The 16,360-nt window shown below is 51.9% G+C and overlaps 2 protein-coding genes across 2 annotated transcripts; both read right to left on the reverse strand.

The window, feature by feature from the left end:
• Nucleotides 1-7,035: 7,035 nt before the first annotated feature.
• Nucleotides 7,036-8,135, reverse strand: LOC118501439 (ral guanine nucleotide dissociation stimulator-like). Its single transcript, XM_036029965.1, has 4 exons — nt 8,103-8,135; nt 7,761-7,874; nt 7,293-7,414; nt 7,036-7,105 (listed from the first exon to the last, which is right to left on the reverse strand). Exons 1-4 carry the CDS (start codon nt 8,133-8,135, stop codon nt 7,069-7,071), a joined length of 306 nt encoding a protein of 101 aa, XP_035885858.1. The 3' UTR covers nt 7,036-7,068.
• A 211-nt stretch (nt 8,136-8,346) lies between these two features.
• LOC118501517 (ral guanine nucleotide dissociation stimulator-like) lies at nt 8,347-11,447 on the reverse strand. Its single transcript, XM_036030231.1, has 4 exons — nt 11,174-11,447; nt 10,721-10,824; nt 10,181-10,268; nt 8,347-8,687 (listed from the first exon to the last, which is right to left on the reverse strand). Exons 1-4 carry the CDS (start codon nt 11,225-11,227, stop codon nt 8,544-8,546), a joined length of 390 nt encoding a protein of 129 aa, XP_035886124.1. The 5' UTR covers nt 11,228-11,447; the 3' UTR covers nt 8,347-8,543.
• Nucleotides 11,448-16,360: the final 4,913 nt, after the last annotated feature.

Here is a 16,360-nt window from a genome sequence, read left to right on the forward strand (position 1 = left end):
CATGACTGTCCCCAGGTGACCACTGGGACATGAGGTCCAGTGAGTCAGGAAACCATCACCCCTAACATTTGAAGGTACATATTTCTTCCCTTTTGTTTGATGCTCTGGTTGTTGGTAAGGCCACCCTCAGGGCATGGGGTAAACATATCTACGTGTCAAACAGCTTTCTCTCTCAAACATGCTTTCTTTCTCTCTGCCCCTGTGGCTTTCTCAAATGCGCTTCCTGTGGCTTTCTCAAATGGGCTTCCTATTGAGTGGGGTAAATCCATTCCCAGGGCATCTGCATAATGCTCCCGTCATTGGGAAGGCTACCTTCAGACACAGGAAACACATCAGTCTCTTTGTATTTCTCAACTAGTGTGGACTATAACTCTTGGTCCTGCATCTGGAGCATATACCTATCTTCTGTTACCAGGTTTCCGACCTTTCAGGGGGCCAAAGCAGCCATACCCTGCTGCTAGGCTATTTCCACCACTCACTACCAGTGAGCTTTTATTGAGAGTCTCATGTATTCTTGCTTAGTATTTAGGACCTTCTATCCCTTTTCCAGTCTTCTTGAAAGTAGTCAAAAGCAAATAGGAGAAATCTTACACTTTTTCTGCAAATATTAGTAATTTTCAAATTATGTGTATGATCTTCATGTGTTCGGTCTTCATGCTCATGGTCTTTGCACGACATGCATTTGTCTCTGTGTCACATGTGGTGCACTTTTTGCCTCCAGATGGCCTAGTTAGGGTGAGTTAGGGTGTAATGTTCTATTGGCCTAAAAATATTAAGTACTTATATAAATTAAGCAGAATCCTATGTTCTGAACAAAAATATTTGATATTAAAACTGGTTTTAAGTTTGATTAATGTCTTTTAGGGTTATTACCAAAAATGTGTTGTTTTTCCAAAAGTTTATATTATAATCTTTTGGTTAAGTATATTTGACAACCTTCTCAAAATTTCAACTTTAAAAAACTGAGAAATAATTTTGAGTTATTCCAGTGGGTCCCTGGAATACCTCAAGGATTGGTTCTCTCCTCACACAAAAAAGATTTTGAATTAATTAGGCCAATTTATTATGTTCAAGATTACATGGGAATCTTTGCCAAACAGAATAATAATAACTATTTTATTCATATGCACATATTTTTATCAAAATAGATTTTCTAGAAATTTCAGCCTGCCCCAGGGAGAAAACTTGCAAAGATTCAGAATCAAGTTCAAATAGGAAGTTCCTCAGGGTGACAGGTGTCCTGTCAGTGACGCTGGACAAGCCAAGAGTGATGTTCGCTGTGGGGACATCAAGCAGCGGTGCTCTGGGTGTTTGTAACTCACATGTTGGGATTACGTGAATTGTTTCCAAGGCTCAATGCACCTTCCGGTAAGTCCTGTACCGCGTTTTAAAGCCTTGCATACTCTTAGGTCTTTATATATATTAAGATTATATATGTATAATCTTAATAAATAATTTATCTATTACATTATATATATTACCTACTATATAATATATTATATATATATAAATATAATAATATACTAGATTAATATAGTAATATAGCATATGCAAGATATTAACAATATATTATATGTTATATATTAATATATTAGCAATATATAATATATTTAATAATAATATATTATCAATATATTAGTATATCTTAATATAGTATATGTATAATGTTAAATCCAAGAAAAATGGGCTTTATATTGTTATGTCATCCCATAGTAATTCTTACTTATCAAGAAATTGTTATCTTGAAATATTATATTTTACAAAGAAGCAAAGTTATTTATTAATTGCATTTTAATTGAAGCTACAACCATGTCATTTTAAATTTGGTAATTTATAAATGTCACTGTTTTTACTGTAATGCATTTGCAAATGTATCTTTGAATAGGTTCATGAAAAAGACACTGACTTACTCTAAATTATAGGTATCTAAGTAGTTCATAGAAATACTGGCTAATAATCAAGACAAACAATATTGGTTATATGGGACTAGAGGAACTAAAGGTAATTGTTCTTATGATTTTGTTCAAAACATTGTTAATTTTAAATCTTTTTGTTTTGTAGATATAAGGAAACGTTTTCCCCAGGAACAATTTGTGAATTATATCTTTGTTTGCAATATTGAAACATTTATATTTTTCTCCCTACCTAATCCCTCCAGAGTTTGGCAACTCTCAATGAGTAAGTGTTATTTTCATGGCAACTTGTTTGCATAAACTCAGTAAGAATCTGGTCTCTTTATAACAGTGCCAGTTTCCAAAAGTGGCCTTATTAGCCAAGTCTTTGTCTGGAATGTTGTGACTGAAAGAGTCATGCCTGGACTCTGCATGTCACCAGAAAGCCTGAAGGAATTAAGCCCCTTGGAGAAACGGCCCGGTGCCTTGCTTTGTTACGTGGTTCATGGCAGTCTTTCCAGGTTAGGGACAAAGATTACTTCCCTGACAGATGACAATAAAAAAACCTCAGGACATTTTGGGGGCCTCAAAAACTTGAGGAACCCACTCAAACTAATAGATATTTCAGACAAAGCCAAATGGCAACTGTGTGGCTTGGCTTCCTTGCCCTGAGAGGCTGGCTGAAGCTCAGTCCGAAGGTTCTGTGCAAAATTCTAGCAAAGCAAATTTGAAAGAACCTATATGATCAATTACTGTTCTTGTTGTGTTCATGCAAATAATCAGGCCATACTGACACTGGGCTTAATGTAGTCTCTTTGATAGAATGAGGGTGATTTGAGGGAGAGAAATTGTGTTTCAATGGAAATCGCAGCATCCAACTGTCACCCACAAATGGATTGAATCCTAATTTTTCTAGTTTTCTTCCAAGCTGATGCTTCATTTTTTCATCCTGTGACTTGGAATCATTGACAGCTACTGATGCAGTGTCAGCCATACAGAATTCACCTACCATATTTTTGGACTATAAGACACACGTTTCCCCCCCAAATTTGGGAGGAATAATGGTTGTTAATGCTGCTGTTGAGTTCTGTTTACATTTACATTGGTGAAATATCTTATTTATGTTATTAAATATTTTACCACATTTTTTGCTTCAAAAATGTTTTCTCTATTTTCCTCCTCTAAAACCTAGGTGAATCTTATGATCCAAAAAATATGGTACTACCCTGCCTCTCCCTTTCTGAGATTTTAAGTTCAATATCTGGTTTTGGTTTTCCTGACTAATTCCCTTCCTAGGACCTGTAGCAGCCTTTTTCTTCTTATTTTTAGGCCATGTCTCCTCAAATAACTCATATTCTTCATTCAACAGAACATTCAGGCTCTGGAAGATTCCCTCCATAATTGACTTCCAGCCACAGCTCTTGCTTTCTGGGCTGCCCAATTCCACCCTCTTCTCTTTAATAACCCATACGTGGACCCATAGCCAGGGACAGCTCTACATTCCTAGCCCACCTGAAGTAGTACCAGAAGAAGAGACCTTTGTTCCTACTCCCCAAAACCAGGGCTGGGCCAGGTCATTAAGAATACAACCAGAGTGGGCAATGAAAGGGTAAAGCCAGAGCCATTGGCTCTGGTGGCACCATTTGCTGAGCAGACCTGTGACCTTGTTAAACATGACTCCCCTTTTATTCTTCTGAGTCTATGTCCCCAGGACTGGAATTACTGGAAAGCAAGAACAGAACTAACCTCTCCCCACAGCCACAGGCAGAAGATAACATTGGAACAAAATGCAGTCTTCTGTTTCCAGCAGCCCAGGGGCCACACCGCAGCCACCCCCACCCTTTTTTAATCCATTTATAATCCAGTAAAAACTCAAAGCCCCAGCCCTCAATGCTGGTGTATCTCTCCACACCACCCCCCTCTCCTTTCTTGGACAGTGAATAAAAACTTTATTCTCTACACTTCTCTTTGTCAATTCTTTCACAGCCCACGTCACTGACCACCCTAACATTAATCCTAAACTATGGGCATTTGAAAAGCAATTGGGTTAGTTGTGGTATACTACAATTTGTACGAGCACTCATTTGTTTTAAGCCAATTGAACAGGGCTCTTTGCCAATCCACATTTGCATTGCCAGATAAATTTTGGCAATACTATCTAGCAATAGAAAGACACCATTATCTGTAACAGACAGGCAAAGTCACACACTGGCAGATGGACCACGTGGAGTGTTGGCTCAGATGGCCAAAATTTTTGCATGCCCTATGAATTCCTTCAAGGTGTTTTCATAACTCAGTTGGTTAGAGCATTATACTGATACAACCAAGGTTGCAGGCTCATTCCCCAGTCAGGGCACATACCAGGCTCAACCAATGAGTGCATAAATGAGTGTACCAACAAATCAACTTCTTTTCTCTCTCCTTCTCCCTGTTTTCTTCCCCTCTAAAAATCAATAAATAAAATTTTCAAAATGTTGCAACATAAAAAAAATACATAAAGATGTTTTTTGGAATCAAAGAATGCATTTCATTGTCTCCGAGAGGTTTAAGAGTCTGTCCTCCAAGGTTTCCCGTTAAGGTAGACTAATCCACAAACACACTGAAAGAAAATGGAAAGCACGGGTGCACAATCAAGGTGGGCAGTTTGGAAAGTAAAGAGAGTGGTTCCCCAAGGCCTGAGTTTGGAAAGGGGCATATTTTTCCAGGAGGGGGGAGATAAAGAAAACGGCTGCACGGGCACCAGGAAAGTGCGGAGGGCAGGCAGTTGCAGTCGGCAATGGGGTGCCGGTAAATGAGGGGTCTTGCCAGACTTTTATTAGCAAACCTGGCGGTAGAGCCGCTAGCCCACGGGTCAGAGGACAACTTTTCCAACGATCCCCCTTTTGTTCCAGTTTTGCAGGCACTGGTATTGTTTTTAATTTATCAAGGCATTTACCCAGTTTTTGAATTAGCTTTACTTTAAGGGAGTCAATAGTAGCCTCTTGATTTTATTCATAGCTCTCAAGTCACCAGTTTAAAAAAAAAAGCAAACAAAAAGCACTCATTATTTATGGAAGGCATAGTATTTTCTTTGTTCCAGTTGAAAACCCAATGAAACAAGCTTTGGGGTTTCAAAGGAATCTCATCTTGGCCAACAAAGCCTGAGATCATCTCGTGTGACTTTTGTCCAGAGGTCTAGCTAATTGCAGTTCTATGGACCAACCATTTTCTCATATGTACTTAACCCAAGTCCAGACAGTGGCTGATTAGCATGTGAAAATTTAGAGCATAGGTTCATCATCTTTTACTCTTACGAAGGCGTCCTTTCGAGTGCCTGTTAGCATGAGTGTCCTCACACACCTTATGGACGAGGCCTAGTCCCCACCTGGAGGATAGCTTGCCGGTACCAAAAGCAACCAGGTGATAACCATCCTAGGTACAAGAAGCTACAGAGAAAAGCCCTCCCTGGGGCATGCTTTCCCTGTTGCCAAGCAAGACTGAGGGATACCCCTCCTCAGCAACCCAAATCATATGGAGGGCCCTCTCTGTCTAAACTCATGAACCAAGGTCACCAAATGAGGGTTCCCTACCTCAACCTAATGAAGTCAGTGAGACCTCAAACACAAGCATGGGAGGACTTGGATCTGAGAGGACTTACCTGGGACCCTCAGGTGCCACTAGGAAGACAACTGGAGCACAAGTGCAAGTTCCAGATGCTTTGGTTCAGGAAAAGGTCAGGATATCAGATCCTGAAGTATGAAGCAGAACAGCATGACTGTGGGAGAACCCCATGTCCAGGCCCTTCTCCAGCTAGACTGCCCTGCTCTGCTTTGGTCTGCTGCAATCACTGCAGTCTGGCGAGGGGCGCTCCATTCTGCCCTGCAATCCTTTCCTCCACTCTGCTCCAGCAGACAACCTCAGTGTTTCATCTTCGGGATTTCAATTTTGTCACGAGTGTATGTTCATGATATGGTGTTTCCTGTAAGTCATCCAGGCAACTACTCGGCTGGCTGCCTGCTGAGCAGCCTGGCACCAGGGAATAGGCAAGAGGCACACACAGTAACTCTGTTATTCACTCAGCTTTTACTGAAGGCAGGTTCACTCAAAGTAGAACATCAACATACATTAATATCCTATTAACACTGAAATGGTCTAAAAGAAATATAACATACACACCCAGAACTAAATGGAGGATAACAAAACCTGAGTCCCAGAGTCTCAGTCTGCAGGTATATAAGACAGCAGACTGGGGAAGGGAAATGTCAGCTTCTTGCTAGGAAGGATCTCCAGAGCCAGGTGGGCAGCGGGGCAGCCCCAGTCCCCGGGCAGTGGGCAGGGCACCGGAGGCCGATCCAAGGGAGCTCAGCGTGGTGAGGAGCAGCACTCTGGTGTGTGGGGCTGGGCTGCTCTCAGCAGTGCTCTGGAGCCTGCCTCAGTTATGCTGGAAAGTGGTGTGCTCCACCCTTCTGGGTCTCTTGCACAAGGGTCTTGGCCCCCCTGACGCCAAGTGTGCAATTTGCCCAGGAGGCCATGGGTGTCTGCTCTGGCTGCTGTGCTCGGCACCCCTGCTGGCCGCTGTGGACTTTCCCCAGGAGCCTCTCTACGGGTGGTGCCGCTCCGCACACACGGCTCTTCTGAACATCCAGAGTGTGTCCCCTTGCCAGATGTGTCCAGCATGACGGGAACTGAAGTGTCAGGCTGAAGGGCAGCATCTTGCTGCCATTAGTGACTCCATTTTCTTTTGTATCATTTATGCTGTCTGGATAGGACCCTGCCATTTACTGGTCCTGCTGTCCACAAATTTCGGCCTAGAAGCACCATATTCAGTGCAAAGGGACAGTGTGCTCTCCCAGCCAGGGGGTCTGACTTATAAACACAGAAGTCTGTGCCCCTGGGGTTTTTGCCAATGGAGGTCTCCAAATCCTGCTTAAATAAATAAACATCGCCCCTCCCATGGACAAATAGGCCTTGGGGAGAAATTGTGAGGTAGGTGGGGGTGTTTTCCCTCCCTCCTGACTTTCAGGGCACATTCAAAAGAAGCCTCCAATGGCGTTCTCCACCTAGAGCAGAAGGAGCTGGCCCAGGGACCCTGGAGTCCCAGCTGCGTCCCCGCTGGTGATGATGAGGTCGCAACCGCCCCCCTGGGACCCTCAGACCACGGCCTGATGTTCTTGGCCTTGAGTGCTGTGCAGGCCAACTAGGACCGGGGTTCCAGCTGGCAGGACAGGGTGTAACTACAGGACAGAGAGACACCTGTGAGCTCCAGGAGCCACACCTCAGTGTCCTTCTCGTGTCAGGTGCCCCAGGAGATGCTACAGCACAAGGTCTGGGGCTGAGCAGGGAGCCACAGACACAGGTTGTCTGGACTGGCCAGCAGGGGAGTCCACCCCCGCCCTCGCCCATCGTCCTGCCCGGCCTCACCTCTCCTTCTCGCTGAGCCGCTCCAGGGCCCAGAACCAGGCCCCGAATCGCTCCTCGGGCTCTATGCTGTAGAGCTGAGCAGCCTGCTGCAGGAGCACGATCTCCTCCAACACTTTGAGTTCCTGGGGCCCGAGGGAGGGGGAAGATGCAGACAGTGGCAGAGCAGGGGGTGAGGGTGGGGCAGGGGACTGCTCCTGGGCCTTTGCACACACAGTGCCCTTCTCCCCCGAATTCCACCAGGCCCTGCCTGTGCTCATAAGTGGGCCTTGCCAGCCCCTCCTGCTGGAAGTTATCCTTGATGCCATCCTGCTATGCCCAGCCACCACCTGGAAAGGTCCCCTACTTCCATTCTCAGATTCTCCCAGTAAATGTCACATGCAGGGGATGGAGCCCAGTAGTGTGCTGGCCAGGGTGTCTCTGAATCCCTGTTCCCTCCCCTGCCACACAGGGAGTGTCACAGCTACTCACCTTCCTCTTCTTTGCTAAATATTTCACGTGTCCCTGGAAGGCAGACAGCCAAAGTCCATCAGAAAGAGTCCCCCAGCCATGACCGCCCCCATGCCCACACTTTCTCAGGTGACTCTAGGTCAGGTCCCAGGGGCCCTGGACACACACAAACACAGGACTAGGACTCAGCACAGGCTCTGGGCTCCAGAGGAGAGGGGACGTGGATGGATCCCTGTGATGGGCATGCTGCCCCCGCTCCCAGGGGTGGCTGTGCTCTGAGCTCAGGGCTGAGGACTGAGGTGGGGCATTCTCCTCCCCAAATATCAATCCTGGTCACCCCAGCCAGGGCCCCAGGGCACAAACCTCAGGGTAGTCTTGTATGGCAGTGTGCAGCATCCCCAGGTCACTGACATATAATCCGAGGAAGGGGACACACTGGGCAGTCGGGGTGAGGGGGGCATGAGCTCCTGCTCTCAGGTGCCCCCACAGACCCTCCCCTGACAGGCTCCCCCCTTCAGCCTCTGGCCCCACCCCCAGGTTCCCACAGGCAGCAGCCCAGGACCCTTCCAGCCTCCCCTCAGTTCCCCCTTCCCTCATGCTCCAACACCAGGCTCCTCCTAATCCAATCTCAGGACCCACTTTGGGCAAATCACAGGGTCTGAGGGCCCAGGCCCAGGCCCACCCCCAAGGGCCACCCTGCACCCATGTCTGCCAGGCCCTCCTTCTGGTCACTTGCTAGGGGAGGGTTTCAGGGTCTGCAGGTGCAGGAGGTGGGGCTGCAGAAGAAAGGCCTCCTTCTTTGCCCTAGAGGCCTCCAGCTGGGAGGGCAGAGCCCCCTCTCCTCTGACCCCTTGGAGCCCCCCAGATGGGCTCACTCACTTTCTTCTGCGGCCTCTTCAGAGCTCCCCGGAGGTGCATCAGCAGAGTGGCAAACCTGGAGGGCCGCTTCTGCCAAGGTCAGGACAGGGTCACTGAGGCCATACTGCCCTCACCCCAAGTCACCCCAAAACTCCTCACCCCAGACCCTGAACAACTGACCCCAGTCGGCTGGTACCGAAGCTGCTCTGCCCCCAGCATGCTCTGACTCCAGAACACTCCCAGCCACGACCCTCACTTGGTGTGAGGACCTGGGCCCAGGCCTGGCCTCCCTGAGCCCATTTCCACCTCTGGAAGGGTGAGAGCTCCACCCAGCTCAGGGGCTCTCTTGAGGACTCAGGGTCATACTCCTGTTGGCATGTTCTCTGCCCTCCACCCTCGGGGTGGACCGGGGCAGAGAGCTCTGCACAGTCCTTTCCTGCCCATGACCCTCATGACCACCCTGGGAGGCCTGCAGTGCCGGATGGTCAGCCCCCATTTCACTCCCGAGGACACAGGGACCAACAGGGGACAGTGACTGGCTCAGGGACCCACCAAGGAGAGGCCTCCTGTGCCTCCAGCCTCCTGAGATGACGGCTTTGTCCCAGGCTGCCCGCACCTCACCCAAGCCTCCGCAACGAAACAGAGCTCAGGTTGTGCCCACGCTCCCATCTGGGCGGAGCCCGGGATGCACAGGTGTCCCCGCATCCTGGTTGAGCACATCCTGCCTGCCCCACCCCACCGGTTCTGTGCCTAGCAGGCTGCGACCGAGGCCATACCAGCCTCCACCCCCCCAGGGAGCCCAGGACCCTCCCTCACACAGCAGTCTTTCTGCATCCACTCAGGACGGCACCCTAAAGGTCCCCCAGTGTCTGGCAGGGTAGGGGATGACAGGACACCTTGACTGGTCCTTGATAGGAAGCTTCTGAGGTCTGTTCAGGAAGGATGCACTGAGAATCCGTCAGTGCCCCAGACACCTCTCAGACGCCATCTGGCCCGAGTTGCCACCCCCTGGGCGCTGGGGGAGAACCCTGACTCTGACTGACTAGCAGTGAGAGCTCCGGGGCACAGCAGGGAGTCACAGAGTGCACTCCTCTCCATCTCTGGTCCTGCAGTCGGGACTGAGGCCCAGCAGCCCTTTGGTGCACCTGGCGGGCTGGAGTCCCTGCAGTGCCTGTCCCCGGGGCAGGCGGGGTGCCCTCCTCTTGGAGAGGTGGTGAAGACTGAAGGAGCCCAGGGGGTTGGCTTCCTGAGGACACGCTGGGCTGGTTTAGGCAAGGAGGGACCCCATCCACCCATCCTACCCGACAGCCTGGACTGGCCCTGCAGCCGGAAGCCAGAGACCCACTCAGTCTGCCAGGGCCGGCACCCCTGTGCTGGAGCTGCCCAGCCTCCACCACGTTCATGCTGTGACCCGGGCCTCCTGCCCCTTACACTGCCCCACCTGCCCTATGGACCACACAGCTCCCCTCTTCTGTTAATCAGACGCATAGCATGGTCATTTTCAGAGAATCTTGAAGTGACAAAGCAGCAAAAAGAGCCCATCCCACACAGTCCAGCCCCTCACACCCTGCTCCCTTCCACACCTCCAGCCTGGGCTCTATGTTCCTGAGCTGCTTGGTGGTCATCCCATCCACGTCTTGAAAGAGTTTTCTCAGCATAACTGTGCTCCTCCTGAGGGTGTGGGAGAGGGAAAGACACGTTGAGGAAGAACGGGGGAGAGTAGTTAAGGGCAAACTGCTTCTGACTATCTAAGGTTGTAAACTCCCTGGTGAGGGTTTTCCCTGGGTCCTGTGAGCAGGGAGGTGTTTGGGGGACTGGGCGGGGCCCCCCTATGGGCCACCTGGTCTTCCATTCCCATTTCTGTTGAGCAGCTCTGCTTTAACAAGGTTTGGGTCAACTGGGCACAGGATCATTTTGCTAGAAACACTTGAAACCTCTCCAGGTGTTTCTTGCTCTGTCTGTCACCCTGAGGTGCCAGGGAAAGCTCAGAGACCTCACCCAACCACCCAGTCCGTGTCAGCAGGGTGGGCTCCTCCCAGGAGCTGGCAGCTGCTGAGGGGACATTGGGAGACATATGGGAGGCACCTCACCGTCCGTCCTCTCATGGGGAGGGGCCTACATACCGGGAAACTTTCTCCCAGGTCTTTTTTAGCCGGTGGAGTGGCACGCTCCTGAAGGCCGATACTATTGCGTGCAGTGAAGCCATGTTCCCCAGGGTCTTGCACTCCTGGGGAGGGAAGAGATGAGCTGTGAGGTGGGGGCTGGATTTCTCCCTTCAGTGCCCCCCAGGGACAGCCCTCCTGGGTGGGACAGATGCTCTGGGTGGGCCCCTTTAGGCCCCAAAGGCCAACACTCACTGAGAGGAGGATCTTAGCTCAGCCCAGGGGAGGAGCCAGCTAGGAAGTGAACCTCCCACTTCTGGGACCTGAGAGTCAGGTCAGCGTGCCCCTGACACTAAGGACCTAGTAAGTGTGCTGGGGCTCAGACCTCAGACCTCAACCCTGAGAGCTGGTCCTGCAGGAGAGGCACTTTCTAAGGCTCGGGAGAGGTGCTCTGCTGGGCCTCCCAGCACATACCTGGGCCACCTTGATCCAGTGCTCCACCACTTTGGCCCTGTCCCTGGCCTTCATGCTTGGGTCCCCCAGGCAGGTGGTGACCACGCAGGAGACCAGAGAGTTATACTGTGTGATGGTGGCACTGACAGTGTGTGCCCGGTGCTGTCTTCCGGGCTTGTTCTTCGGGGGCCAGACGGAGCCCAGGCACTGGTGGGGCAGCACCTGCTTGAACAGCTCCTGGGGAGGAAGGGGAGTGTCACCCAGCCCTGCCCCACCCTAGCTCAGTGTCCCCAGTCCCCTGACAGGATCACACTAGTGAAAATAAAAGCTCTGGAAGCTGAGGATGTGGCCTGAGCCTTCTGGTGTCCCTGGGATTCATTCTCTGTCCACTGAGGGCAGCCAGCACTGGATGACCCAGGACCCAAGTGTGGTGGGGAAGGGGCAGGAGCATCTTCCCCAGCCCGTCCTCACTGACTCTGGGCTCCAGAAAGCAGCTTAGTGTGCTCATCCAAAGGGGGCATCTCCCAGCATCCTGGTCAGCGCTGAGCTCCGAATTCCTGTTCAGTGCACTCTCCCCTGTGGCCGCTACAACCATGGGCTTTGTTTGTCTGTGTCCCTTGGACTTAAGTATGCATCTGGTGCCTAATCCTGGCTGAGGCTACTGAGTCTCTTGGGCAAGTGAATGGTCCGTCCATGTACCTGGCTGCCCCAGGGAGATCCCCTCCTCACCTAATGGGCCAGGACCCAGCCAGCTTTCTGTGTGATGCTACACTCTGAGCAGCAGGCCCTGTGAGTGTCCACACACACTGTCCACAGGTGGGCAGGGGAGGCTTAGGCATTGGCAAAGTCACCCAGGACCCAGCACCTGGTCTGTGCTGATGCTGTGATTTGTATCCAGGTCACGGGAGTGTGGGCCAGGAGCAGGCAGGTGGGGGGTGCTGACAGCACAGGGAAGGCTTGTCCCCCATCCTCAGAGGCCCAGTGCTCACCACGTCCATCCCTGTCAGTTGCTCTGCCACCAGCCTGGGAGGGAAGGTCAGGATGTTCTGCTTCTCCTCCCTTACAAGGGGCTTAGTGGTCACAGCCCCTGGGGTGTGTGGTCTTGGGGGTGGAGCGGGCGGTCCAGCTGGCTCCAGCTCATGAGGTGGCCCTGGGGCTGAAGGTGGGGTTGGTGCCTGCCCCAGGCCTGGTGGAGGGGCAGGCGGAGGTGACACTGGCTCCGGCACTAGCTCGGCTGGGGCAGGATCCGAGCCCAGGACGGGCCCTTCCAGTGGCACTGGAGTGCTCAGGAGCTGTGGAGGAGGATCTGGGGCAGGGAAAAGAGACAGGTTCATACACACGCCTGAGTTTTCCATGCCTTTCCAGAGACAGGAAAGGAGCCACTGCTTTCAAGGGAGCTCTGGCCTTCCACTCCCGCCCGCAGCTCCCAGTCCTGATCACCTCCCAAGACTGCAGTCCCCTCACCTTCCAGCCCTGCCTCACTGGACTCTGGACGCTCCTGCTCTAGCCGAAGCGTCTGGGTGAGGCTCACCAGGTTTGCAGCAGGGAAGCTGACCTCCACAAAGGCCTGCCTCACAATGAGCCAGGGATTCAGCAGAGGCTGGCCCAAGTGTCTTATCTGGTGTGGCCAGCGTCCCCACACAGAAGTAAGGGTCCTGGGGGAGGTAGGTGGGCAGCAGAGTCAGATTCCTGGCTTTTCCTTCCACACACCCTCCCATGGCACCCTTGCTTAAACTTGGGACTTCATGCCTGCCCCTGCCCATCCTGGGGACGGCCCCATGCCACCCTGGACTCCTGTGGTTGTCCTGGGAACAGCAGTCCTGGTGACCCAGCAGGCTGAACACAGAGTGTGTGTGGTCTCTTCTTCCCACTGACAGTTCTCCCGAAGGTGCTGTACCCGGGCCACCCCCACCCTCCATGCACCTGGGCATCTGGACTGAGGACTGAGACACACTTGTGAGCAGCCTGCTCACCACAATCCTGCTCTGAGCCTGCCAGCGGGGGTCAGGTGAGATGGATGTGGAGAACAGCAGGCAGAGCGGGATGGGTCTCTGGTACAGAAGGGGCTCTAGAGCACAACTCGTCCCAGCCTTCCTCTGGTTGTAAGAGGACTGGGACCCCATCCACAAGTCTCCTTGACCCCTGACCTCCAGGAGTGGAAGCCACCAGAGCTGAGCCCACCCTTGGGAATGAGCAGACCTGTAATATCACAGTTCTGCCAGGCCCTGTCCAACTACAGTCCCCACTTTGCACAATCAGGAGGCCCTCCTTCTGGTCCCCAAGGCCACTCACTGTTTCATCTGGTCGTGTGGGGTGTCTCCCTGGTCATTATAAGGATGTAGGCCACCAGACGTCGAGTAGACCCGTATGCAGTCAGGTCTGGCTGGTGGAAAGGACCTGCAAATGATGTCTAGTGTGACTGTCTCATTCACTCACTACAAGCGAGGCCTAGGGATCATGTCTGCTCCATTCATTCATTCAGTTACCCTAAGTGTCTTCAAATGTGCCTGCTGGGGGTCAGCACTTAAAACACATTGCCAAGCATATGTAGTTGGACCAGAACCATCCCAGAGGTCTGAGCGGACCTGGGGCCCCTGGCTACCCAGAGAACCCTAATCTGGCTACACCAGAGACAAAGACAAATTTCAGCTAAGTGGATTCCAAACTCCTTGACAGATTGTTTTCCATGTGCCTTTCCAAACTCAGAAATGCCACAGGCCACTGATGGGCGAGGCTGATGACATTTCATGCAGGTGAGAGAAGTAAGTGCCATGAAGAACCACAGGGTGCCCAGCCCTTTGTGCAGAGCCGGGCAGCTGCTAGGACCTGCCAAGGCTGGTCTCCAAAGTAGGCACTTGAAACACCTGTGCGGTTTATTGTGTACCACCCCATTTTCAGAGGAGCACACTGAGGCTCAGACAGACTTGGGACCTCTCCAAGACACAAAGCTAGCGGTGGGCAGAGTCAGCACTGTGCCAAAGAGGGGACGTGGGTTCACCCAGTAAGCAGTAGGTCCAGGAAGCACTGGGCTGTGGAGAAGGCCGGGTGGGTGGACACGAAGGTGGAGATGTGGCGGGCGTATCCACCCAGGAAAGCTGGAACCATGAGCTCCGTCACCTTCTCCAGGGTGCCTCCCCGGAGGGCCCGCATCCTGCAGGCCTCCCGCAGGTCAGGTGTTAACTCGGGTGCACCCTGAGTGGGACAAAGGAGGGACACACAGTCAGCGGCATCACCATGACTCACCAGGAGGACTGAGGTCCGTCTCAAGCTCACCCAGGAACTCCCGGGCCCTCAGGGACATGGAAAGGAGAGACACAGGTGTGCCCTCCCCAAACACTTGTGGGTTGTAAAACGACCATTAAAGTTTGGTGGGTGGGAGAGGGGTATGGGTGTTCAGTTGTACTTTCTAGGCATTTTTTAAAGAAGAAGAACGTCAATCCTCCTTGCATTGAGTCTGTATTAAGAGTGTCGTCCCCACGAGTCCTCAACACACAGCTCTGGCACAGAGATGAGAACACAGAGGCTTCGGGATGTCACGTGGCTTCTCAGGGACTTGCAGGTCAGAACCCGGAACAGTCCTGGGTGACGTTGCCTCCACCTACCTCAGACGTCTGGCATGGATGCAAAGTGTCTGGGGAAGCTTGCCCCTCCCCAGTTTAGACATAGTGCACAAGGTAGACACGGCCCATGAAAGGCAGGGACTTCAAAACAGACACTTAATTCCTCCTCCATTGACTTGAAAGGGTATTTGAGACCCTCACTGTAAAGGTCCCAGATTCCGCAAAGGGGGAAATGCCTGGAGACTCCAGTCTGGACAGAGCCAATCACAGGCAGGCATCTGGGCAGCAGCCTCGGGAAGGAGCAATCCATGTGGCAGGTGAAAACCTGAGAGGTGACTCAAAGTACTAGGGAGGGGATCACAAGTCAAGGAACGCTGGGATTGCCATGGACAGCTTGGCATCAGATGGGTCAGAACCCACAAGAGTGAGAAATCCCCAGGCCAGGCTGGGCGCAAGGCAGCAGCTACCCTGAGCAACGGCTGTTGGCACTGTCGCTGCTGCAGCCTCTTCCATTTGGAATCTGTCTGCAACTGTTAAATTTTACATGTGCATGTCCTTCCACCAACAGTCCCATCCCTGGGCACATATCTCCACCTGGGGACAGTATATATCGGGGTGAATTGTGTCCCTCCAATTCCATGACTTTGTAACCTGTGGAACTTCACTGCCTGCCTGTGTTAGGACTTAGGGTCTTTCAGGAAGGAGTGAAGTTTGAGTTCACTGCATCATGGGACCTGATGCGGTGTGACTGGTGTCCTTTGAAGAGGTGAGGAGGACACGTGGAGCACAGAGGGGAGTCCATGTGACTCAGAGATGGCAGACAGCCATCTGCCAGCCAAGCAGAGGCCCCTCTGGAGAAGGCAGCCCAGCCGACACGCTCCACTCTACCGTCTAGCCTCCCGAACTGTGAGGAAAGGAATGTGAGTGGTTCACGCCTCCTGTCGTGGTCCTGGGTCCTGGCAGCCCGAGCAAACTGACGCAGTCCCCCCGTACACACTTCAGTGTCTCCCGAGGCACTGCTGAAATGGCACTGAATTGAGTTTGTCGGGGCCCAACAGCACTGAGAGGCTGCATCGCTGAGGCCAAGGTCCTCCCTTACAAAACAGTAAGAACATTCGTGAAGCCACAGCTCCAGGCCTGGCTAGGCCTTGTCATATGTTGTGAGGATGATGAGCAGCAGAGAACCATATAGAAGAGCTTCCTCCCACCCTCCCCTCGTGCGTGTGTAAACCATGACGACACGTGTGAGGATGTGCAGACTTGGAGACGGTCTGCAAGGACAGTGGCGCTGACTGACCCCGGCATCCCTGGGCCCAGTAGTTAAGACAAGAAACAGCAAAATGCAGATGTGCTCATGCTCTGCTGTGAGGGAAACAACGCACTTTTTTCTCCAATATTCCTTCAACTATGCGAGGAGTGTCTCTACCACCCCTGGAGCTGGTGGGATGAGTGGAGGTCCAGATGGGGTGTGCATGGGACTGTGGGAGTCTCCAGTGGGGACGCTCTGCAGGGTCTCAGGTGGCCCCCAGATTTGAGTCAGTATTCTTGTCCCTCCCTGCTTGTCGTGGGGTCCTGGATGCAGAGACCGCTCTGGACCAGCTCTCACCTCAGACCTGCGCTGGATGGTGTTGTTGGCCCGCTGCACCTG

Source organism: Phyllostomus discolor, chromosome 6 (assembly GCF_004126475.2).
Source record: "Phyllostomus discolor isolate MPI-MPIP mPhyDis1 chromosome 6, mPhyDis1.pri.v3, whole genome shotgun sequence".
NCBI lineage: Eukaryota > Metazoa > Chordata > Mammalia > Chiroptera > Phyllostomidae > Phyllostomus > Phyllostomus discolor.